Source organism: Amblyomma americanum, chromosome 4 (genome assembly GCF_052857255.1).
Source record: "Amblyomma americanum isolate KBUSLIRL-KWMA chromosome 4, ASM5285725v1, whole genome shotgun sequence".
NCBI lineage: Eukaryota > Metazoa > Arthropoda > Arachnida > Ixodida > Ixodidae > Amblyomma > Amblyomma americanum.
This window is the reverse complement of record NC_135500.1, coordinates 122958600-122983308: the sequence shown is the minus strand read 5'-3', so window position 1 is coordinate 122983308 and position 24709 is coordinate 122958600. Positions and strand designations below refer to the sequence as shown.

Genomic DNA, 24709 nt, shown 5'->3' with positions numbered 1-24709 from the left:
CGAACAGGAATGCCGGAAGCAGCGGTGATAGCGTCCCCATAGCAACGACAGTGTTCAACAGGAATGCCAGCTACGACCATAAGCGTATTCGTTCCGGTCCTCGCCAGTGGTCCCTTTCAGTCACGCTGGATTTGAACAATTGCCCGAGTGCCGCACCTGCGACAGAGCTTCCGCGTTCCGGTCAGCAGTGCAGGATCTTTCGACACCTGCAGGGAGACAGCCAGCATTCCTGTGTCATGCAGCTCCCCTCCGGACGAACGTGCGCGGCCACCTGGAAGCCGTGGGGACAACGTGACCGGGTCCTGTTCCCTTTCCCTCGACCGAGCTGCGAAGAAGCATCAGGACCGCCCTGCTGTGGGTGGTGCCATCACTGTCGTCGTGTCATTGGACATCATTCTTCGAACTGTATTCTCCAGTTAGGGATCTGGGGAATACGAAGAGTATTTAAGGAGCTGCTGGTTTGATGCCAGAGGGAGTCCCCTTCTTGAGAGGTATCACAGACTCCATACTCCTAACAAGCTCACTTTACTGAGAAGCACTCTCAGTTGCCCGTACTTGTACTTAATGTAAATAGTCCTTGTATAATGTTTTTCCAAGTTTTCTTCCTCCGATCGTCCTCGTCTCTTCTCCGGCCCAGTCACGCCACCTGAATCCCAACAACTGGTGGCAGCGGTGGGATGCTGCTACTTGAGATCCAACAACTGGATGGCAGCTGTGGGACGTCCTTGTGAAGTTACCGGCTCCAACGGACCTCGGCACCTACAGGACTGACAGGCATCAGCTATACCTTGGCAGGGTGAGTGCCCAATGTTTTCCGTTCATTTCGCCAGACCGTACTAGCACAGGCAGATGCTAGGTGCGGATTCCTGTTGTCTGGGAAATTGATTTAGGGAAACTGCTTTGTCCACTTGAAGCTAGGGCTTTTGTTTTAGTGGGCTTGCTAAGTGCGGATTCCTGTTGTCTGGGAAATTGATTTAGGGAAACTGCTTTGTCCACTTGAAGCTAGGGCTTTTGTTTTAGTGGGCTTGCTAACGCATGGTGGAACTCACGATGGAGAAGTTAGAAGTGCAGGAGCTGCTCGAAATTTGCCAAGGGCTGGGGATTTCGCTATGTTTTGCGAAAAGAAAAAAAGACATTCTTGAGGTTATGCGGCAGGAGGAGGTGACTACTGAGGAGGCCGACGAGGCTTTGGAAACGATCGTTGGACGGAAGAAAGAAAAAGAAGAGCTTCGGTTGGCTCAAGAGAGACGGGAGGTCCGTGAGGCAGAGGAAAAAGCGAGAGAACATGCTCTAAAAATGAAGGAGCTCGAAATCGCGTCGAACGGAGGGAATATGGTGCGTCTTAGCCCTGTAGCTTCGGTAGAGAAGCAAGGGAGGCAGAGATTGCAGGATCTCATCTCACCATACCGCGTGGGAGGCGATATTGCACTCTTTTTGGTAAATTTCGAACGTGCATGCGGGAAGGTGCACATCGACAAGGGCGCTTGGTCGGAGAAGTTACTTCCTCTCCTTCCTTGTGAGGCAGCCGAAGTGGTGGCTCGTCTCTCAAAGGAAAATTGGGACTACGAGAAGGTAAAGAGCGCACTGCTTAGAAAGTACCGGCTTTCTGCTGAAGCCTTTAGGCAGCGCTTTAGATAGGCGATGAAAGGCGGAGAGTCGCATACTGACTTCGCGTACTGGCTTAAAGTCAACTTACACGAGTGGCTTAAGACCGCTGAGGTGCACGGAAGTCATGACAAGGTACTGGAGTGCTTCGCACTAGAGCAGTACTATAGCGCGATTCCAGATCTGAGGATATGGCTGCAAAACAGGCTAACAGATATAGAACTAGATAAAGCGGCACAGCTGGCAGACGAGTATTACGTTCGCCGAAACCTCCAAAGCAAGGCAGGGTACGATAACAGGTTAGGAAAGGGAGAAACCTGTGTAAAGAAAATCCCTGACCGAAGGGTGCCACCAACACGCCGGGATCACCGAACTGAGGAAGCGGGATCAAAAGGAGGAGGTAGCGAAAACAAGATTGAGTCACCCAAATCTGCTGATTCGTTGAAACAGCAGGCACCTGGAGCTCGCGCGTTTGAAGCACGAAAGCCCATTGTCTGCTATAATTGCAACAAGGAGGGTCACATCTCAGTGAACTGCGAACAGCAAAAGATGGCGTTCGCGTGCATGCAAGAGTCGGAGGAAAACCTTAAATTGCTGGAGCCATACATGCTGGACGTGGTTATAACTGGCAAGAAATTCAGGGCACTGCAGGATTCAGCGGCTACCATGGATGTTGCTCACCCGTCCTGTGTTTCCTCCATGGACTACAACGGCGAATGCGCCTGGATTAAGCAGGTCGCCGAAGAACAGAGTGCATGCTTGCCTATAGCGAAGGTGACCCTAGAGGGGACTTTTGGCAGGCTAGACACAGAAGCGGCAGTTAGCGCAAACTTGCTGACACACTTGACCTACCTGTTTTCGAACAAATCCGAGCAGCTGCTGAAAGAGAAAGGTCTTTCACCTCGGGCTTGGCTTGCATGGCGCTAACACGTTCTCGAGCGCGAAAGCTCGCAAAGAAACTCGACTGCGCTCCGATAAATAAGCAGGCACCGAGCCAATCTCCCGACCAGCCGGGGGATTCTTGTAAGAAAATTGATCCGTCTGAACCGCATGAGCATGACCATGAAGGTGTTCCCGAACCAGCAGTAGCTCATGAAATCCAAGGAACTGCCGATTCCGTAGAGAATGGGGCAACAGGAACCAACGCGAAGGGTTCGACATTAACACCTGCTTCGACTTGTTGGGAGGAGTTGACTAAGGTTGATAGGAAAGCACTCATTGCGGAGCAGGAAAGCGACCCATCATTAAGAGCTCTAAGCAATAATGTCAGAGCAGCGCAGTCACTGTCTAATGTGTACTACGACAAACCTGCACGCAAGCACACCTTTTAATCTGGCAACCAGGTGATGTTGCTGCATCCGTCAAAAAGAAACAAGCTTCAGGTGCAATGGGAAGGGCCAGCTAAGGTGGTGTCCAAGCTTTCGGACACCAACTATAAGGTAAAAATTAAGAACAAACAGAATCGGATAATCCACAGTAATTTGACGAAGCCTTATGTGCCGCATCAGGCCATGGTTAACATGGCGCTGAATATGCCAGAGGAAGAGGTCTCAGACATACCTTAAGTCCCTCATAAGTACGACCAAGTAGAGAATGAGCTGCTAAATTCAATCGACAAAGAGCCACGCTTGCCGGAAATTCAACGAGGAGACATGAAAAACGTCGTCCGCGACCTTGAAGCGGTGTTTTCAAACAAGCCAGGAAAAACAACCTTCGTCGAACACGACATTCAGCTGTCCAGCGAACACCCGATCAGGTAACATACCTAGGAGTACGTTTTCCTATTTCGGCGAGGAGAAGTAAGAGTGAGTGGTGTAACGTTCCTTGACTCTAGGTATTGGGGCGGGCAAAATTGAATGCCACGTCGGCCAAATCAAGTCACCTATTCCCGTACCGCGTGCCCTCTAAGCACCAACCTGATTTCATTTAGTGAATTTTTTCCTATCCAAGTGCGCCTCGAGCGGGAGCACACGCTTTGGACAGGTGCCCTGTCAATACTACTCGTCAGGAGACACCATGTGTTCATTCAGGCAAAACATTTGATCTCTTCAAGTTTTATTTGGTTTTTTTTGCTAAGTGCAGTTTTGGCCCTGAGTTTTGGTCTGGCAGTATGAGTTGGTTCTGAGGGCACGTGCTTTTGTCAGGTGTGGTTTGGCGTCTGTGATCCCTTTTGGCTAGCATTGCAGAAAATTTCCCAAAACGGCCATCTGACGAGGGGAAGCAATGCCGAGCTTCGGCACTGAAGGTCATCAGAAGACTCCCAAAGAGCATCTGGTACCTGCCACGCCCAGTCAGCCGAGCTATGTGCGAGCAGTTCATCTTCCGGGCGCAATATCTGGCGGCGGGGGTGCTGTTGTGATCGCGCTTCCTTCCTGCTGTGGAATTCGGTGAAGAGACGTGACTGCAGGACTGCCAGAGGGAACGACAACAATAGCGTCCCCACGTGTTCGAACAGGAATGCCGGAAGCAGCGACGATAGCGTCCCCATAGCAACGATAGTGTTCAACAGGAATGCCAGCGACGACTATAAGCGTATTCATTCCGGTCCTCGTCCAGTGGTCCCCTTCAGTCACGCTGGATTTGAACAATTGCCCGAGTGCCGCACCTGCGACAGAGCTTCCGCGTTCCGGTCACCAGTGCAGGATCTTTCGACACCTGCGGGGAGACAGCCAGCCTTCCTGTGTCATGTAGCTGCCCTCCAGATGCACGTGCGCGGCCACCTGGAAGCCGCGGGGACAACAACGTGACCGGGTCCTGTTCCCTTTCCCTCGACCGAGCTGCAAAGAAGCATCAGGACCGCCCTGCCGTGGGTGGTACCATCAGTGTCATCGTGTGATTGGACATCATTCTTCGAACTGTATTCCCCAGCTAGGGATCTGGGGAATAAGAAGAGTATTTAAGGAGCTGTTGGTTTGATTCCAAAGGGAGCCCCCTTCTTGAGAGGTATCAGAGACTCCCGACTCCTAAGAAGCTCTCTTTACTGAGAAGCACTCTCAGTTGCCCGTACTTGTACATAATGTAAATAGTCCTCGTATAAAGTTTTTCCAAGTTTTCTTCCTTCGATCGTCTTCGTCTCTTCTCCGGGCCAGTCACGCTACTTGAATCCCAACAACTGGTGGCAGCGGTGGGATGCTGCTACCTGAGATCCAACATCCTCCACAAGCTGCATGATCCATGTCTGCGACTAGTCAAATTTCACTATTATACCTGGCTCAGGGCCTCCCACTGCTTTTCTCACTTTGAATCTTCCAGACCTAGCAGATCATCAGCTGTTTATTTATCTATTTACATTTCTGCAGTGCAGCGAAGGCATAACTGCAGGGGTGAGTACATACATACACAATCAATCCCACAGCATGTGCCAACCTTTTGTACAGGATGGGAAAAAATCTATGTCAGATGATAAAAAAGAATGTCAACAGCGCATTCAAATCAGTCAATTGTTCAGGGAAGGACAAGAAGAGGAAAAGCAGAAAAACAGCAGCTGAGCATGCGTGCACATCCCAATTCCGACAACTGTGCTCGGAACTTTGCCTCGGACTGGCATTCAACAATACATTGAGGCAGCTTACAACATTCATGGATGGCATGCAGAAAGAAAAACAGTTTGAACACATTAGTACGGCATTTTATCTCATGTATTTTCTAGTCATGGTTGTGCCTTCTGGATACAAAATGAGGTTGCAGCATATAAGTTTCCCGGTTAATAGTAGTTTCCTTGAAATAAATACAGAAAAGGAATTCTAACTTTATTCGTAAACGGTGCTCCTCCAGAGAGTCCCAGTTCAGGTCCTGCTTGATACTGTTACTTCGATAATTAAAAGTATATTTTTGGTGACAAACCACGCTGCACGATTCTGAACGCGTTCCAGCATATCATAATAGGTCCCAGACTGCATAGGCATACTCCGTAATTGGTCTGATGTTAGTGAAGTACAAAAGTTCTTTAGCCTTCTGAGGAGTGTCCCAAAAATTCCATGCCAAGAAATTTAGCATTCTTGATGCCTCTGCCAAAATATATTGTCTGCTTTCTCCATCATTATTCTCGTTATAGCACTGCACTCTCCACAGCAAAACTGCTGGATATTGTACTATCAACAAGTTTGTGTGGCATGCAAGTGGCTTGTATCATGACGAAAATGTGTAAATATAGCCTAGCCAATTTTCCATGCCCCAACTACAGCTGCAGCCAGATATCATTTTGTGGAGCAGCATAATAATCTTAAATTTTTACAGTAGTGAAATGTGCGGCATTTTGTTTCAAACGTGAGTGTTTATGGTTTATGAGGTTTAACGTCCCAAAGCAACTCAGGCTTTGAAAGACGTCGTGGACGGCTCTAGAAATCTCGACCACATGGGGTTCTTTAACGTGCACTGACATTGCACAGTAAATGGGCCTCTAGAATTTCGCCTCCATCAAAATTCGACCGCCGTGGCCGGGATCGAACCCGCGTCTTTTGGGTCAGCAGCCGAGCGCCATAACCACTAAGCCACCACGGCAGCCAAACATGAGTGTGAAAGGAAGACTGTTTATGTTGCATGAAAAGTAAGGAATGACATGCATACTGGAGTTTGCAATACCTTGTGGACATTACAAAACACTGCCACCCTTACTTTACTTTTGCCAGCTAACAAACTCCATAAATCATCTGTAAATACTTTGCTTCACAAAAAAAACTCATGCACTCATCTGAGCACAGTGGACTTTCCCTCAAGCCAAACTTGAGTACATGATTGTCTCACTATATCAGGCAGATCAAATTGCAGTGAAGATTTGCAATGTATTCCAGTTGAGTCAGTGCATCACAGTGAAGGTTATAAAACAAACACAAGTTAATAAGCTTCACAAGCACACGAGCTTGCCCTATCTACTTATGCATGTAACTAAGAAATTTGTCTTGAAAAGATGTTTACCACTGCAGGTCACAGTACTTCTGTGCCTGGTAGCCCATTACAAAAGAAGTCTGCATAGATAGCGTAGTAAGTAATGTAAGTATGATTGAATATAACACTGACTATCCTTGAATATAGAACTTACTATCCAGGCCATAGCTCTTGGATCTAAGCTTCAGATATTTCTGCATAATATACTGCAGATACATGTAGCAAAGCAATACAGCAAGAGAGTTCTAATGAAATGAAAAACAGAATATTTAGCTGGCATTCAAAACCAGTGACCTGCTGCTCAGTGAGGAAGGGAATAAGAGAGGCAAAGATGAAGGAAAAGAGGTAAAGAAAAAATTGTTAATGTTCAGAAAATAACTATAAATTTAAAGAAATTTTTACAAATGATGTAGCCACTAAATTTGCTTGGTTTTATGAGGTTTAACACCACGAGATGGCGCAGGCTATGTTAGATATAAAAATGGATAAATCTTTAAGTGTGCTAACATCAGAGTTCCTGCACCTCTAGCATTTCGTCTCCATCAAAATGCGACCACTGAAGCTGGAATGGAACCTGCATCTTTTGGGTCACCAGCTGAGTACCATAACCACGGCTCCCATTTGGGGTGGCATCCTTAGTTTAGTTTATTTGGGTTTAACATCCCAAAGCAACTCGGGCTCTGAGGGACGTTGTAGTGAAGGGCTGACATGCAACAAAGTGGTGACTAAGAGGCTTTACAAAGTTCACTGCAGAGATAGTGAGCATTGATGACGTTTTAGAGTTTGTCTAGTCTACCAATGCCATATATTTGCACAGATAATTCATTACAACTATATGCTGCCTATGACAGGCTCTGAGACCTAAAGCACAAAGCAATATGTCCATAAAATGAAGGCAAGAGCAGTTTCTTGCTGTCAGCAACCACTCCACTACCCAAATGGACAGTCAGCTTTTAAAAATCCATGACCTGCCTATGTCTATTCGAGATTTCAGCACAAATTTTGATTCGCATTTATTGCCAACTCAAGCAGCTCTCTCCTTCATTTCTTAGCATAAACCCTGTGATTTTTCTATTAGTGGTTCACTGCACTGTTTTCTATTTCAATCCTTTTAGTGTACCACTTTTTGCGAGACATATTTGTAGCAGCAATGCAGTTTAAAATTTTTCTTTTTGAGCATACTGCAAGGCACTGTTCGTAACTTCTGCATGCATGCCAAAGGCCTTAAACCCCAATCTACTCGCAATCATTTCTCTCAAATGCTCTGCATTTGTGCACGACCTGGCTCAGATGTGCAGATGACCTGACCAAGATGTACTGTTACCACTTCCAGTACCTTACTGCCTATCGTAAAATGTTCTCTTTCCAGATTGTTGAGTATTTTAGCTTTCTTCATTTGCGCACTGAGTATTTATATCCTCAGTCATGAACTACAATTCCTCATCACTGATAATACAGTAACAACATCACGAAATTGGATGTAACTAATACCCCTGTCGCACGGCACGTGTAATGTCATTCGCAGGAAATGGCAGGCAAAGTGAATGTTATTGCGATCTGACGTTTCCTGTCTACACGGCCATAGGAAATGTCATTTCACCGATATTTGCAATTGATGGCGATGTTCTTCGGCAAACTAGGATAACAAAACATTACAAATTATGCTTTTTCCTTATGCATGTTCTGTTTATTGTTAGTAATATAATGCTAAAGATTGACAGGCTATTAAAAAATATATTGGGATGCTAAAGGTCAGCAATAGTCCTTGACAGAGCCATTTAACTATCCAAAGCAAGACAGGCTGAAAGCCGCTTGTGATGCCTCCCGTAGTCAGCAATATGGCGAGCTGTGCAAGTGTTGGCGAAATTGTGACCGTGATGAATGATGAGCAGTTCAAGCGAGCATTAATTGTTCGCCAGCTGCTGAAAATGAAACGTCGGAACCGGCTCAAGCGAGTGACACTTGCTATTGATGAATTCGCGAAGACTACGAGGGATTTGGAACAGTGTCTGCTGGCCAATACTTTTATGTCGGCCGTTGTTTGGGCCTCTAATTCATCAGGAATTATCCGAGAAAGATGGGCATTTCCAAGATGTGAAAACTGGTTTGAGGACACGCTGCCTAACCTGGGTGAATATCATTTTAAGCAGGCCTTCCATGTGAGCCCTGCCACGTTCAGGTACGTGGTGGAATCGCTGCAGTCAGTCTTGCAGCGCCAGGTCACGAACATGCCCAAGCCCATTACTGTGGAGAAACGCGTTGCCGTGGGATTGTACCGCCTGTGTCCCAGCGCCGAGAACAGGACAATTGCACATCTTTTCGGCATTGGCCGGTCCACTGTGAATACTGTAGTCAGAGAATTCTGTCAAGCAGTCGTCAACAACCTTGAGAGCACCTGGCTGCACATGCACGGCAGATGGCCGAGCACATGCGGGAGTGCTACGCTGTCACTGGTTTTTCGCAGGCCATCGGCGCGCTAGACGGGTGCCACTTCGCCATATCACCGCCCAAGAAAGATGCAGCAGACTATTACAACTATAAGGGCTGGTACATTCTTTTATATTGCCTTTGAATTTGTTAATAGCAGTGCAGGGACAAAACAGTAAAGGACTGAAAACGGCATTAACCAAGAAATTCTTGTTTATAAGGTACCGCGATATTCAGGTTTTTTAAAAAAAATGTCGATTTGTTATACAGAATCATATGCAGTATGTCTACTGAAATGCAGAATGCTGTATCAGCTCCTTCACTGACAGATGAGCATTTTTTTTTCTGCACATGATAAATAGAACGCACATCCTCATTTTTGTTTGTTTTGCTTGATAAAAGCTAGCGTTTGTGCCTTTCTTCTCCCTCAAAGTAACGCAGTAAACATTTTCAATAAACCTACCAACCCAAACTGAAATACTAGTTGCTTCAGGTAGACATTCCGCTCACAAAAGAAAGCGTCGGCCGGAGAAGCATCATTAATTAGTGTTTTTCAGGTGGTAAAATACATTGCCTAGGAGGAAACCGCTGTAAATCCAAATATTTCTGTATATACACTCCTGTTCTCAGTATTTCTAAACTTGATGTTGACAAACTGATCAAAACTTTTTAATTTACTTCAGACAGTTTCTGCACCATGCTGATACACTTCTTACATACAGGCACAGCATCATACTGCTGGCGATTGTCGATCACCAGTACCGGTTCCTCTATTTGAACGTGGGAAGCCCAGGCAGATGCCATGACGCCCATGTGTATGGGCGGTCCAAGCTGAAGAGATCTGCGGATAGTGACCGCTTCAATTCTCATTGAAGGGACACCTGTTGCACCAATTATTCTGTGTGACCAACCCTTTTCACTCACATCACATTTGCTGAAGCCATTTTCAAATGCCCTATGCGGTTCGACCAAGCTCTCTTCAACTACAACTTATCCAGGTCGAGGAGAATTGTGGAAAATGCATTTGGGCGAGTTAAGGCACGCTCCAGATTCATTATGAAGAGAATGGAGTGTAAACCGTCAAATGCAAAGCAGGCCATTAAGGCGTCCTGTACTTTGCACATCTGCGAAGCCTTTAGAGACAACGTAGACGAGCAGTGGGTACAAGACATGCACACATTCAATGCACTGTACCAGCAGCCGTCACACAACAGTGATGCATGTACTGGAGACGGCCAGGATGTGAGGGCTGCACGTGCAGAGTATTTCTGGAAGCAGGCCCAGTAAATTTAGTGACCCATGAGGAGCTCAAGAACGCGTTATTTTAATAAGGGAGTAATTACTCATTGGCATCCACCCAAGTGCAGCCATACGGCATTGGGTGGATGCCGATGAGGAATCCCCCAAGGTGGAGTAGAATTGTAATAAGGGAGTAATTACTCATTGGCATCCACCCAAGCGCAGTCATCTGGCATTGGGTGGATGCCAATGAGTAATTACTTATACAATTATACTCCACCTTCGGGGATTCCCCTAATCGTTCCAATAATTTTAAATAGATATAAATAACCCTACTAAGGAAGCATTGCATGAATTATTTCTTCAGAAATAATTTGACTTCTTCGCACCCAAGTACAGCTGTTCCCTTCTATGCTTTTGCAAATTTGTTTTTTGCACTTCCGTATTTTTATTAATGATGATTTTGTGCTTTTTGACTGTCCTGTTTTTGTGAGAACTGTAACCTGACTATATGATGTTCGCTTTTTTATTTTGTGTATGTGAAGATTTTCAACTGTACCTGCTCCTTCTTTTTTCTGTGCATGTAACGATTTTGAACTGAGTCTGCCCGTTTTTTGTAACGGCTGCCTGGGCCTCGTCAAGCTGTATACCTACAGCTTTTAGTCCAGGCAGCCAGCCAGAATTTTCTGGGAAATAAATGGAATTGAATTGAATATGACCATACTTTATTTCTCCAAGTATTTGAGGAGTGCATTCGTCAACTGTTTCTCGGTGGCTGTTGATTCCCGGAGAATTTCCATCTCCATTCTCAACTCCATTTCTTCTCTCCGGCTTCTTCTGAGGTCGGCGCACAACTCGCGATTTCTGTTGACAAGGTCTTGTAAGAGGCTCTTTTGTGTGGCATGCCTGCTTGGCTTCGCTGTTTGGTGGTGCTGTTTGTAATCTGTGGTCTCTGCTGGGTGCTGCTGGTAAAGGTGAAGAGGGTGAGGGCGGGACTGATGGTTGGCATATCGAATCATATGGTGGTGGCGAAGGTGGCTCGGAGACTGCAGCCTGAGTCATCGACGACTCGTCATCAGCTGGTGACAGTGGCTCCTGCTGCATGCTATTAGCTGAAAGAGAAAAAAATGTGTGTGAAAAGGTGGCTTGCAACGACTCTCCTGGATGTTACTAAGGAAGTGAAACACAGCTACGTGTTGCATGCATTCCTTCACCTCAGCACGCATAGTGTGCGCATTTCTATATTGAATATTCTATGCTACCCTAGCATTATGTGGCTGTGACATTTCTCTTATGCTCTTACCATGCCCAATTTGAATTCATGTGCACAGTTTTACCCAGCCACAAGGGGTGCTGAGGGTGATGAATCAATAAAAAAGCCATGTTTATCATGTGCCATTCCACCAGACGAACACTATAGATCAATGTGTCATATACCTGAGAATTATCTCTTACTGGGTTTGCAGAAGCCCTGCATTATTCTACAGACGTGTACTTACCATTTCGACAGAGCGACAGAGACGTTTTCGTCATCCACTGTTTCGTCCATCAGGCTGCTATCGTTGGCGGGCAGGCGACCAAGAAAGCGGGCAATTTGTTTGTAATAGCGCCATGTAATGGCACCTTGACCAGTTGTCTTGTGGCTAAGTTACCTGCAAGAAAGGTATGCGATTTCTGCAATTTCATTTATATTCTTGAGAGGACTCTACATCACTGGTACTAGAAAAGCATTTAACCGTTGTTGGTATGCTGTCTGGTAGTGATATTTGCCCAGCAATGTATTGCATCCATGCTACTTGCACAAGAACTAATCAAATGCAGCTTTTCACATATTTCGACACTTCAGCAGTTTTGAATAGAATTAATTTGCCCGAGTCATTATAAGAAAACGGTGGTCGTCGGACGCACAAAGCAAAAATAAACACTGTGAAATGAACTAGTACTTCAAGAGCAGTCAAATTAACGGGTCATGTAATAAAAAATTAAAAACAAATGCATTAACAATGCGTTTGCGTACCCAGCTGTAGTAAATGTATCACTACAAAGTAGCGGCGCATGTGCTGGCATGACAAAAGGAATCTACGGACAGATTGCATCACAGATTACTTAAAATAAGCGCCATGTGAACGGCGAGGCACAGGCCGATTGTTCTTCAGTGCCTCTTTTAAAGCGTGTGCGTGTGGCACCATACATTGTCCCGACCGCTGAAAACGGCACGCACACAGTGACGGCGCCTTGTAATGTACATGGTTTGGTTTATGGGGTTTAATGTTCCAAAGCGACTCAGGCTATGAGAAACGCCGCGGTGGAGGGCTCCGGAATTTCGACAGCCTAGGGTTCTTTAACGCGCACTGACATCACATAGCACACGGGGTCTGCCATTTCGCCTCCATTGAAATGCGACCGCCGCAATCGAACCCGCGTCTTTCAGCAGCTGAGCACTTGTAATGTAGGACGTAAGTTTTCACTTACCGGTACCTGTTCCCGAGGTTTTCGATCTTCGATTTTATTTCTTTGATTGACTTTTGCACACCTTGCGCGCGAAGACATTCGGCCATGGCGACGTACACCTGCAGGTTGCGCTTCACCCGGCGCAGATCGCCGATATGATCTTCCCAGATTTTGAAAAGTATGTGTGTTTCCTCATCGGTCCAATGCGCCTTCGGCTTGCAATTTTGCGCTGACGAGGCTGTGCAGCTGTCTTCCATGGCAGATGGCACGCGAAAATGCAGTCACGCCAACCACGCTTCGTCCGCACTGTCAAAGCTGAGAACGAGTTGTAAACAAACATGGCCGACAGGGACCGTCGGTGACTGGGAAGAAGAATATAGTTGTACAAATTTCTTCAGGCATCCTCCTGTACGTCAAAAAAAGATTTCAAATATATTATAGGTGCAAACAGTAAAAGTTTTTGTTGTTTATATTATGTTTTCACAAATCAGTTTTGTAAATTTTCACCATGTCGCTGTCGTCGAGATTACACAGGTCGCACGTGCATGAGTTCGGGAAACTCATTCACTGGGCGAATGTCGTTAGCTGTGAATCCCATTGACTGTGCCCGTGTAGCAGCAAAAAAAATGCCATTCAAATGTAATGTCATTCGCTGCGAATGACATTACACGCGCCGTGTGACAGGGGTATAAGCCGTTTCCACAAGTCTACATTTCCTAAACCAACCTATTGCTAGACAGAGAGGGTCACTTCATCTAGCATTGTCGCAGCTCATTCACTCTATGTGTTCTACACAGTAAGCAACCATTGATTTCAGGTCACTGCTGCCAAAAATACACTTATGACAAACTTCATATGCTAGGAATTAAGAATTCGCTTTCTACAATGACCATCACACAAACGTACTCACTAGGCTTTCTTGTAACAGAAGGAGGCTGGCACTGTGGTGTGGTTATTTCTCGCCAGCGTTCACACATGAACACGTGCGGTGTATTTTGTTACTGTTTCCGCTCGACATACTGACAAAGACTAGAGGATACTAAGTTTATTGTCTCATCGGCGACAAGTTTTCGCCCGCCAGCTTTCTGCCAAGGCCTGGCTTGGCGACTGTCAAGAGTCTCATCGGCATCGCTCGTTACAAAGCTTTTCACATCACTGAATACCTGGCCATCATTAGTGCTGCCATAGTCATTCGAGAGTGACCACAGTGGTTTTATGAGCGTGACTGACCAGTGCTATGCCAAAAGGTTCTGCTAGCAAGCCCACAGGACCCCATCAGCATCACTAGCAAGCAGTGACTGTTGAGGGGCTATTTCACCAACGTTCCAATATTTGAGGCTGCCCCCTTGTTTTCACTTAATGCGGGTGAAAGGTTGAAGTGACTCCTATGTAGCCCAATATTATGTTGCACTCAGTACCTGTGATTGAAACTTGCTAGAATGTGCCTGTTTACAACCAGTAAAAAAAATTAAAATTGTTAGTGTTTAAAACCCTGTATCCCTCCCGTCTAAACAGCAAGAGCAAAGCTGCTTATGAAAGAAACAGGAACAGAGATATCTTGACTAAATCGAAAAGAGAGGAAGTGCAATGCATGTGTAATGCAGAGAGGATATAAGCAATACCACACTAACACACTGGGAGGATTCCAAGAGTAGGTGAATGCATGAATGGGTGGCAATCAGCTGGCCAAATGAGATTAGGAAATTTGAGGAAAAAGGGTGGTAGCAGGTGGCGCAAGATAGTTACCAAAGATGAAATGGAGAACCATTGTTCTGCACTAATATTAATGCCAGATTCACACGACCGACAAAACCATTAACTGCAGGAAAGGGCTGCGCATCATGCGACTGAATGTCCATCACCATTGAAAATGGCACCAGCACCACGGACTGCACATGAGGAAAGGGAGACATATTTTTGCCCTCAACTTTGAGCAGCAGTCAGCTGTGCTTTTAAGAGCAAAGCTCTAAAGTACGGCAACATTGGCACTATTTGTTTTACTGACATGAGTATGTTCATGAGCATGCAAGTCCCATGTTTATTTTGCACCAAATGTGTTAATTGCAAGGCATGTTTAATTAAATAGGGGCATCTAACAAAGGCGTCAGCCCTCTGCTATGGCACTTCTATAATTTCCTTCTATACCCCTCCCTTATATCACGGTTCAGGTGTCCACCAAAATGTGAGACAGTTACTGCCACATTTCCTTCAATTTTCCTTTAACTAATTTAAAATTTTTCAAGGATGCAGTTTTAAGGATGTAGAGGTACAAACTGCAGTATAATCATATGCTGTGGCAATAAATCCGCAATAAATCTGTGCTGACAGCAGCTTGCCCAGTGCATTGCGAGGATGCTATGCCATACAAGGATTGGTGTCATCGTGCAATGTTACATTTCTGACTGACAATTTGGTCTCTGTATCAGAAATACTGGTAAACCATCATTGTAGAGCACAATGTTTTTAAAGGGATAAATGAACATATAGGGCCTTTTCGAGAACACATGCATAGCAGGCAACAGGTGTGCAATGTCAAAGCACCTGAAGCAGGCTCAACTTCTTTATGTTAACAGCAGCTGCGTCAAGAGCTACATAGGCGACTATATTTTGTACAAGTCTACAGTTCCTGTAATTATATGCTGAGGTACTGCTGTCAAGCCCATGTAGAGTTTGCATGCATTTCTAAACCTAGCTGCAAGCCTATGTTGAAAATGTTTTTATAAATAGGCAGGCAAGATATCCATCACTGAAAAAGAATACCAACCATGAACGGCTCAGGAGGGATGACACAGCCGAAGGCAGGAAGCACGCATAGCCCAATAGATGCTGGCAGCCGGCAACTGCAAAATAATTACATCCAGCGCAACAGCTGTCAGTGGCTGTAGCAATGTCATGAATGACAAGAGAGGAAATTGTCTACTGCTTTAAAAACTAAAATTAGATGTAATATAAGTAAATAAAAAACAACGAGCTAGCCCATGACAAAAGAAATGAACAAATTTTATGTAATGCACCCATATACATTATTTGAGAAGAGTCACAATGACTGTCATAACCACACTGAAAAATGAGCTGGCTGGAATACCGCACACCAATTTGAATATAGGATGCGCAGGTTTTCATTAATTCCCATCATGATGCCTTGCACCAAAGTCTAGGTATTAAATTGAACGTTGCGACCAGTCTGCCTTGGATAAATGAGAAGAGAGACTGGAAAAAAGCATGCCTTCACTAGCAAGAAGCTTGATATCTCGCATCACAGCTCAGCATCATACAAAAATTGGTAGCGCCATTGAACAAATCTGCATACAATTAAAAACTGCACAAATTTGTCGACTGGCAATGCAAATAAGGGCAAGACAGTCAAAAAATACCAAAAAACACTTGTGAGTGCGGTGAAGGGAGGTCTGTGGGTAGGATCCCGTGCCCGGGAACAGTTCCGAGCTTGGAGAATCGCCGGCAGCACAGCTGATGGCACGCAACCAAGAATAAGTAACAAAGTGGAAATAAGTAACAACAAAAACCATCGACAATGGCCAACGACTTGAATGCGGGCCGCACAAGCGAAGGATATAGCAAAAAGGTAGAAATCATAAATAAGTGTGCAGTTGCATCCCCGACAGCTCGCAGTGCTCAGAAGGTGAGGAAGCATCGATGCTTACAGCTCAGGGGACGCAAGATTGACCTAACTTTGACATAACAGTGCCTCAAATCCTGTTCCATTGGGGAAGCACAGATAAGTTTACAAATGAGAAGGCGAGGAATATGCACCAGCCTTTCACATGCGATCACTGTCTCAGAATAATTTCGTATGACGAATATTAAGGCTCAAGCACTAAACCGATAAGTACCAAGCCAACCCTGAGCAAAATAGTGCGCTGTCTGTAGGTAGGTAGGTAGGCCTCAGACATTGCTGGCACATACCCACTGCGGGGAAGTGGCCAAGACACAGGCGGTTAATTGCTGGATACAGGAAAGTTTTGACGGGAAAAGGAGTGGTAATAGCATGTAGGCTGATAGATTGGAAGACACAAGGAGGGGGTCCTGTTAACTTGGAGATCGAAGACGGGACAATGGCTTAATGTGCATAATAGTATACAACGCCTGTAATGCTTCACTGTCGTACTGACTGAGAGCGGGAAAAAGAAATTAGAATGGGAGTCGCTGCGTTTCTTGAAGGAAATTTTGCACAGCAGAGCGCACACTCCTGTCGCTTCGTCCAAGCAAAGAAGCGCCAATAGAAGGTACAACCGCGGAGGACACAGGCAAACCCAGTTGACGAAATGGAATTTGCAAAAGACGCTTGCTAGCGCTGTCTGATCGCAACTGGCCTAGCGCGAGCGCTCCGTCGAGCGGCACTTCTTGCTCATCGTCTTCTACGCAGTGCAAATCCATGCTTTTGCACTGAATGTCGCAGCGCTAGCAAACGACAGCGTAACTCTGTTGTGATATCTCTGCCATTTTTATTTACCACGGCACACGAGTACTAAACGCACATAAACATAATGGGTACAACACCTGTCATGCAGGATTTAGGCCCTGCTTTTTTTTGCTGCGGCAACCGCATGCAGACTGCCTCCACTCCCATCCCTATATAGCCGCATACAAATAGCGTGTATGAATACAGATCATTAGCAAAGAAACGCAGAGCGAGACTCACCGGTCACGCGATTCACCCAGGCTTAGTAAAACCGCGCAGGAGTCTTCGTTGCCTTTATCGCAGCATTGCCTTCCTTCAAAGCTTGCCCGTTGAAACTCGGCAATGTTGACAAGGCGTAATTCTGGTCGTTGGCTTCCAAAACACACTCCTGCTCACCTTTCTATTGAATGGGTTCTTCACACGTGTCCGCCGTACAAGCACTCAAGCAATGCCTCAATGAAGCAAATACAAAACGCGACGCGTCGTGTGCGCTGTCACGGCGCAGACAGCTGCGCTTTCGCGTCGTTTAAAAATTGCAACCGACAGAAGTTTTTTTTCTAAGACACCAATATTTACAGTATGTTCACAACAAGGACTTTGTATTTTTCGGAATTCATTTTTGCATTATTTATGAATATAATAGCGCTTTCAGTTTCTGGCATGTCGGTTGTAGTTGCTGCGGTCCTGTGATCCCCTAAAGTGACCCGGATGTCATAGCAGACGACTGAGCAGACGGCGCTGTTGACGGTATGCAATTTCATTTGACGCCAGGTAAAATCACTAAGTTGCGACAAAAAAAGCGAAGAAATGTGCCGTATCTCAAGCTGGCGAATATCGTGGATATGTTGAACGTGAGTGGCACGATGGAAAGCAGCTGCGATGCATTAATTTGCGCGACACTGGCACGCTCACCGGAGCTTAATGTGACCAGTACAAGCGGATTGCTTTGATATCAATAGCGTTAAGGAACTACGTCGATAATTGCGTCACACTTTAGCTAATATGCAACAGCGGCTCGCACTCGCCGCATTCTGTTCGCATGTAATTTCACAAGCAAGGGCCCACTAGCGCTTTGAAGCACCGGTGTTTACGAGTTAATATCGTTCCGATAAATACGAGCTGTTTTGGCCCGTACTGGAATTGAAGTTCTCAGCCTGTGCTGTGACGATGGCGTCGCGGAATATCTTAATTAAGGCTCGCCGCAACGTAGTCGATAATCCAAGCATATGGGGCCGGCGTTAAAAGTTCATTGTTCACCAGTACTGCAAACGTGGTCATAAAGTATTCCTCAGTCGCAGGCCAGACCCTCGCTGCTCGATTTTCCAGCCTTCCGAGTGCAAGTCGCAAGCTGCTGAGCCAATCAGTGAGCGAGCCACAGTGAGCGAGCCGTGCTTTCGGCAACGACGCCGCCCGCGGGCGCGCCGGGCATTTAGCTACGCGCTGCTCTCTGGCTGCCCTAGTCGTCGCTAAGCCTAGGCGGTTTCGTGTGAACAACTTGTTGTTGAGCTGCTGTCTGATCACAAGCAACTGCTGGTCGCATGCACTTTGCAGCTTGCAAGTCTGAATAGGCATTAAATGTGCGTTCACTGTAGCGAGTCCCAGAGTTCGCGCAAGTTAAGCCCATTGGACACGGGGGGTGGGGAAAAGGGGGGAGTTCCGGTAAGTAAACCCTTTTATGGAAGTCGCGCTAGTGACATCATGTCACAGAACTCCTCACCCAATCCGTAGCTCCGCGGGGTATAACGCCACGTCACCTGACCAATATCCGGGTGCTTGTTCCGCCGGGAAAATCAAGCGAAAACGTGAGGCAGCGCCCCATGCGAGCGACGTTTCTGGGCGTCCATGTTCAAATCGGTTCAAACACGCCGGCCGCCGCATTTCACCTTCGGCTGCATACGCTGTTCTCTATATTTAGCGAGATTTTCGTGTCACCGTCATGAAATTTTCAGTGAAGGCAATGAACGACGTCGTAAAGTATCTTTTTTGCTATTTTATGATAAGCAGCACGTCACTGCCGCTAAAAAAATTCTCCGCCAACACTACATCAGTGTTGGACTTAAGAGCGTTAGCTACGGCAGCTTCAAGTGTTTAGATCGGGGTGCTCAACAAACGTGGAGAACAAAATAAAAACATCTGAGGACGTTTCGTTTCAGAAACATTCCTTCTAAGATACAAGCAGCGCCATATACTCCGGTTCCGGGTTCTCTGGGCGGCCGTGGTGACCTGCGGGTTCTCCTTCCTCAGCGGTGGGAGGGGTGGCCATTCGTCAGCGCTTCGGTTCCAAGGTTTCTTCGGATGGACGGTGAGTGCCTTGCTTGGACCGTTGGTCTAATTCACTTTCGTGGGCAGTGTTATGCTGTTGCTATATCTTTGCGGTTCTGCCGGCCGGTCTAGTTGGGTTTGAATCAAACGGGCACGATGCTCATTCTTGGGTCAATCCTCAGCCTTGTGCTTCTGCTCAGCCTTTCTTCTTTTGCACATCTATAAGAGTGCTCTGTGCAACAATCTCCACAAAGATGGCGTCGCATTGCGGCTTCATCAGTTTTGCCCCTCTTTTGGTGTAATTCTTCTGTCTTGCCGGACAGTTTGTGTCAATGGTGTAGGGATGGGTTGCGCGGCGTCGATGAGCGTTCGTTTTTAAGGTGAAAGCCTTACGTGCCACATGAGTGTCTACAGGATGTCTCCCCTCAACTGTCAATCAAATGACGTCACAAAACTAAAACGAATAAAATATAAACAAAGCAGAATGAAAAACATTAAAGAATAATCAGCCTTAAACAAATATAATAAAAATAAATGCAAAAATAAAAAGTAATAAATAAAAATGAATAAAAGTCGGCAATAGAAAGTAATTCAAAAATAAAAAAACGAATAAAAATAAAATATAAGCAGAAAAAATCGCGTTCTGGGCCGCACGTACGCAGCGAGCCATGGGAAGAAAAATGATTGTGTAACGTTAAGAGACCGGAAGCGTGCAGAGTGGGCGAGGAAACAAACGCGGGGTAATGACATCTATAGTCGAAATCAAGAAGAAATGGGCTTGGCCAGGGCATGTAATGCGAAGGCAAGATAACCGCTGGTGCTTAAGTGTGACGGAGTGGATTCCAAGAGAAGGCAAGCGTAGGAGGGGGCGGCAGAAGGTTAGTTGGGCGGATGAGCTTAAAAAGTTTGCAGGCATAGGGTGCGCGCAACTGGTAAAGGACAGGTATAAGTGGAGAGAAATGAAAGAGGCCATATCGGCGGACACCTGTACCGCGCTGTAAAGGAAGGGATAAAGAGGGAGTGAAAGAAGAAAGGAAGAGGTGCCCTAGTCGAGGGCTCCGGCTCGTAGAAAAAACCTGTGTTCAGGAGAGTTCCACGCATTCCCTTTCTTGCACGCGAAGAGACTTACGTGCCTGCAGAATTTTTTAAAGCGAAAGTTTTACTACTCCCCTCTCTTCGCAGTTCGCGCCGTGTGCGCGAGTTTGACCTTGAACCATGCAGGACGCGCATGACAGCTGTGACGTCACTCACCCGCCGCCGAACCCGAGCGCTCGCCTTTGTTTCTATAGGCCGTCGGCGTTCATTGTGTTCATTGGCGCTGGCGTTTATGACGTTCTAGACGCCGATGATTTTGAGGAAAGAAAGGCCGCATAGCTGGCTCCCTGGGTAAGCGGAAGCCTCAGTAGCGCTTTGAGGTACGTGGTGGTGTCGAGAGAGAGATGTGGGCTACATGCATTAGAGCTTACAACGTTGCCGCAGACACGCGGCACTGCAGCAATAGAGCGCAGCGTTCACTGGGTGACCAACCTCTCGTGACAACCATTAACTTCCCTCTGCCAGGGCAGGCACACTGCGTATCGAGTTTGCGGAACGCATTCAACGTTACAGACGAAAAGCCACGTCTACTTGCTCGATACATCGCAGTTTCGCTCTCTAACCAGTCAGCAGTAGTTGAACCGCAGGAAATTTTGAAGCCAAAAGCTTCACTACGCCAGCATTTCGAGCCGTCAGCGGGGCCGCAAGTTTGACCTTGAATGTAGCTAAAGGTCACGGTGGCCGACAGTTTCGCCTTGAATGTAGGTAGAGGTCAAACCATGAGCATAACTGGTGGTAGTCAGGGTCGACACATGACGTCAACTAGAGCAGCGACACCAGCGGCTATTACACCATCTACCTCGACTTTGACCTTGCCATCGCCTGCTGCTGCGGTTGCTGATAGGAAGAAAGAAAAGGAAAGTGCACGAGCCTGCCTACTGGCTCAAGACGAGCCACGCTCGCTGGCGCGTGCTGAAAGGAGAGTTTAAGGATAGCAGAGCAAAGATAGAAAGAAAAGGCGCGCGCTAATATGCCTCGCGCCAGCGTCAAGCTTGACATCGGGTCAAGCGGAAAAGCGTCTGCTGGCATCGTATGCGCAGGTCAAGAAAGTGGGTTCTGCATAAAACGGCGGTGCACTTTAATGCGTTCAGCGGAACGGAACGCTAGGTGTGATAGATGCGACGCCCAGCTGCCACGGAGACCGACACCCGACCCGCGCCCTTAAGAGAAGGAAAATGAAAATTGGTGTCAAGGGTATGAAATCTCGCAGAGCGCACTCATTTAAACTTCACTGAACTCGTAACACTCGTTGCGACGTCTCAAATTACTCACGAACCACCTTTGCAGGCTGATTGTGTTCGAAACTGATTTTGCCCCGCAGGGCGCAGCGGGGTTTGTGGAGCTTCTTCCAAGCGTACACCCCTGAGGAAGCCGGGCGCCGGGCCGGGGGACACTTGTACCCATTTTTACCGGTGGGTTGCCGGCGGTGGGTTTCGAACCAGCCACCTTCCGCAGCTGAGGCGGAGGCCCAAGCCAAAGAGAAAAAAGGGCCACAAATAGGCTTCTACCGCACGAGGCGGCTTTAACGTTGTTGACGGCGGAACTTATCGCTGATCCATCAGAGCAACTGTGGTCAAGACCCTTGTCCCAAGCATCTCACCCAGAAGAGCCGAGCACGAGGCCGGGGGAAATCTTGTACCAATTAAAAACCGGTGGGTACCCGGCGGCACTGGGGATCGAACCCAGCACCTCCCGAATACGAGGCGGATGCTCTATAGACCACAAGGCCACCGCTTCGGTCCAAGAAGTTTTCGGTCTGCCACAAGAGTCCCCCCCCCCCCCCCCCAGCCATACACATAGTTGGCCGGGGCCAGACCACATCCCAAGAAGCGAGTCCCATAAGTTGGAGCAAAGCTCGACAACTGGTGGACCCCCACAGCAGAGACTGCTCTTGTACCAATTTAGGTTTGGTCATCCTCGGGCCCGAAAGCCCTCCCATCGAGCGTGGCGGGCTGGTCCACTACTGCCACCTCGTTGGTCGTGTCTGGGTCCAACCCAGGAGCTTCGGATAGGCGGGGTCGCTACTCCCCGTGGTGCGCTTCCGTGCTGCGCACCCCTGCCAGACGCCGAAGCGCCCTCGACTTCGGGTAATCTCTTCGTGCCGCACTCCAAGCGAGAGCCCGATTCCACCAAATTTTATTAAGCGTCTTGGCTTTGACGCCGGCCCTGGTGTACTAAGTCAGGACCTACCGCATACGTACCGGGAAGTGCGAGTGTGGGCTTCATCCCACACCCCTATGGTCTCACAGCAGTACTACTCACAGGCTCTCAAGGGACGCAAGCGCCAGTCCTGCTTTCGCTTCGCCCTCGGTCTCTTCGCGTACTGAGACGCCCGCAGGCCTCAGCATTTCCCAGAGATGGCCCTGGTTGCCCGGAGGGGGACCGAGGATAGACCCAAGCAGCGCTCCCGAGTGATGGTAGGGCTCGGGTTACACAGGGACGCCCCTACCCCTGATGACTTTACTCAGCGGGAATTTCCCTGCAGCGTATTCGCTTGAGACTTAGCCACAGCAGCCTATCCCTAAGCTGCCGTGGCGTATGAACTCTCTCGCTTTCGGTGAGAGGGAGAGGGTCACCACAGCCCTTCACAGGTTCACCAATGACAGTCGCCCATAATAGACTGGATTACAGGAGCACGCAACTGCTCCCGGCATTGCGCCTAGGGCCTTCATCGCCGAGGCCCGCCGCCCGCTGGGTTACAGGAGGACGCTACCCCTCCCACGGTTACCAGACCTGGGAGCATCTCACGTACTCCACAGCCCCAGTCGCAGACTTAGACTACGTCCAGGGAGCCAAACCCTCCGGTTCGGCCACTGAGTACAGACGGCCCAGTCAATCCAGCCCATCATCAGCGAAACTGACAATGTTCTGGTTGGGGCCGCGGATCACCACCTTCCAAAAACCGTCGGCCCCGAGGCGCCGTACCCCCTTTAGGGAGCACGAATTAGCCCTATTTTCAGTAGGGCCGCCCCGCGTGAGAGCTCACCCATGTTACTGAGAACCCAACCTCAGCCAGCCTTCGGCTTGCTTTACAGGCTCACGCCAACCGAGCCCGGCTGATGAAACGGAGAACTTATGCAACACAATCTCCATCTCTCCTGGAATACTCTTAGCGTTACCCAGGGCTCACCACGAGGAGGTAGTAGTTCCTGCATGTGGATTTCGAGTCTGTTAATATGATCAGTGATTTGCTTCTCCGATAGCTTTCGGCCGCCGCTAGTGCAACGGTGACTTCCTCCCCCTCTGCTACCGTGTGGCCCCGTAGGGTTGCGTATGTGATCGGTTTGCCGGCGTAATCCACGACTGCTGCGGCGGCATTGATTATTCTTGTGCGTTTATCCCACGGATAAAGCGCTGCGTCCGTGTACACTGTGTTTTCTAGTTTAGCCAAATGGCGTTCCACATAATCTGCCCGCGCCTGTCTTCTAGCCGCGTGGAGATTCGGGTCCATGTTCTTTGGTATAGGACAGACTTGGAGGGTTTTACGGATGTTGTCGGGGATATCGGAGGATCGATCAAAATGCCCTTCCATGTCGTAACCTAACCTCTTTAGGAGTGCTTGGCCGGCGGCTGACGTTTGGAGTCTGGAATTCTGCGTCTTGAGCTGTGCTTCCACTAATTCGCTGAAGGTGTTGCTGAGCCCCAGCTGCAGCAGCTTGTCGTTTGGCGTGTTTCTGGGCAGGTGTAGCGCCGTCTTGTACGCTTTTATTAAGAGCGTGTCAGCTTGTTCTGTTTCTTGCTTGTTCAGGGGGTGGTACGGGAGCGAGTAGGTGACTCTGCTGACCGCCAGAGTTCTGACCAGTTTTATCGTATCAGCTTCTTTCATTCCGTATCTTCTTTGGGGGACCTTGGTTATCATACGACTGACCTGCTCTGTTGACTTTTGGAGCAGGCTGATCGTGTGGCTGCATTTATTACTTCCTTGGATCCACATGCCCAAGACTCGTATCATGTTTCTCTCTGGTATGTTTTGTCCCTCGAGCTTCACTTCTAGCTCTGCTTGGGTGGGGCGTCTTCCTACTCTCAGGAGATCGGATTTCTCCGTGGCGCAGGCTAGTCCCCTTTCTTTAACATAATCTCACACGCAGCTTGCTGCTTCTTACAGTTTCTCTTGTTTTCTCTCCCAAGGAGCCTTGGTTGACCCAGACTGTAATATCATTGCGTGTTGTATACCTTCGATCTTGCTGAGTTTCTTGGCTAGACCAATCATCGCTATGTTAAATAATATGGGCGAGATGACGGAGCCTTGTGGCGTTCCTTTGCTCGGGGTAGTGAAGATATCGCTTCTCAAGTCCCCAAGTCGTACTGTGGCCGTTCGGTTGGTCA

General features: G+C 47.7%; 1 protein-coding gene and 1 long non-coding RNA gene across 3 annotated transcripts in view; one reads left to right on the top strand and one right to left on the bottom strand.

Annotated features, from left to right (window-relative positions):
• Positions 1–10865: 10865 nt before the first annotated feature.
• Positions 10866–17517, bottom strand: LOC144130345 (uncharacterized). Of its 2 annotated transcripts, XR_013314075.1 has the most exons (6): positions 17267–17517; positions 15981–16074; positions 15371–15446; positions 12628–13012; positions 11655–11807; positions 10866–11267 (listed from the first exon to the last, which is right to left on the bottom strand). It is a non-coding gene; the product is annotated as an uncharacterized LOC144130345 (long non-coding RNA). The 2 variants fall into 2 exon arrangements; XR_013314074.1 differs by lacking the exon at positions 15981–16074.
• A 1673-nt stretch (positions 17518–19190) lies between these two features.
• The window catches only part of LOC144130344 (uncharacterized), a 76169-nt gene continuing 70650 nt past the window's right edge, over positions 19191–24709 (top strand). Inside the window, exon 1 of the mRNA XM_077664276.1 lies at positions 19191–19328. Coding sequence (XP_077520402.1) covers positions 19322–19328 — 7 coding nt within the window. The 5' untranslated portion in view covers positions 19191–19321. The remainder of the gene's footprint in view (positions 19329–24709) is intronic.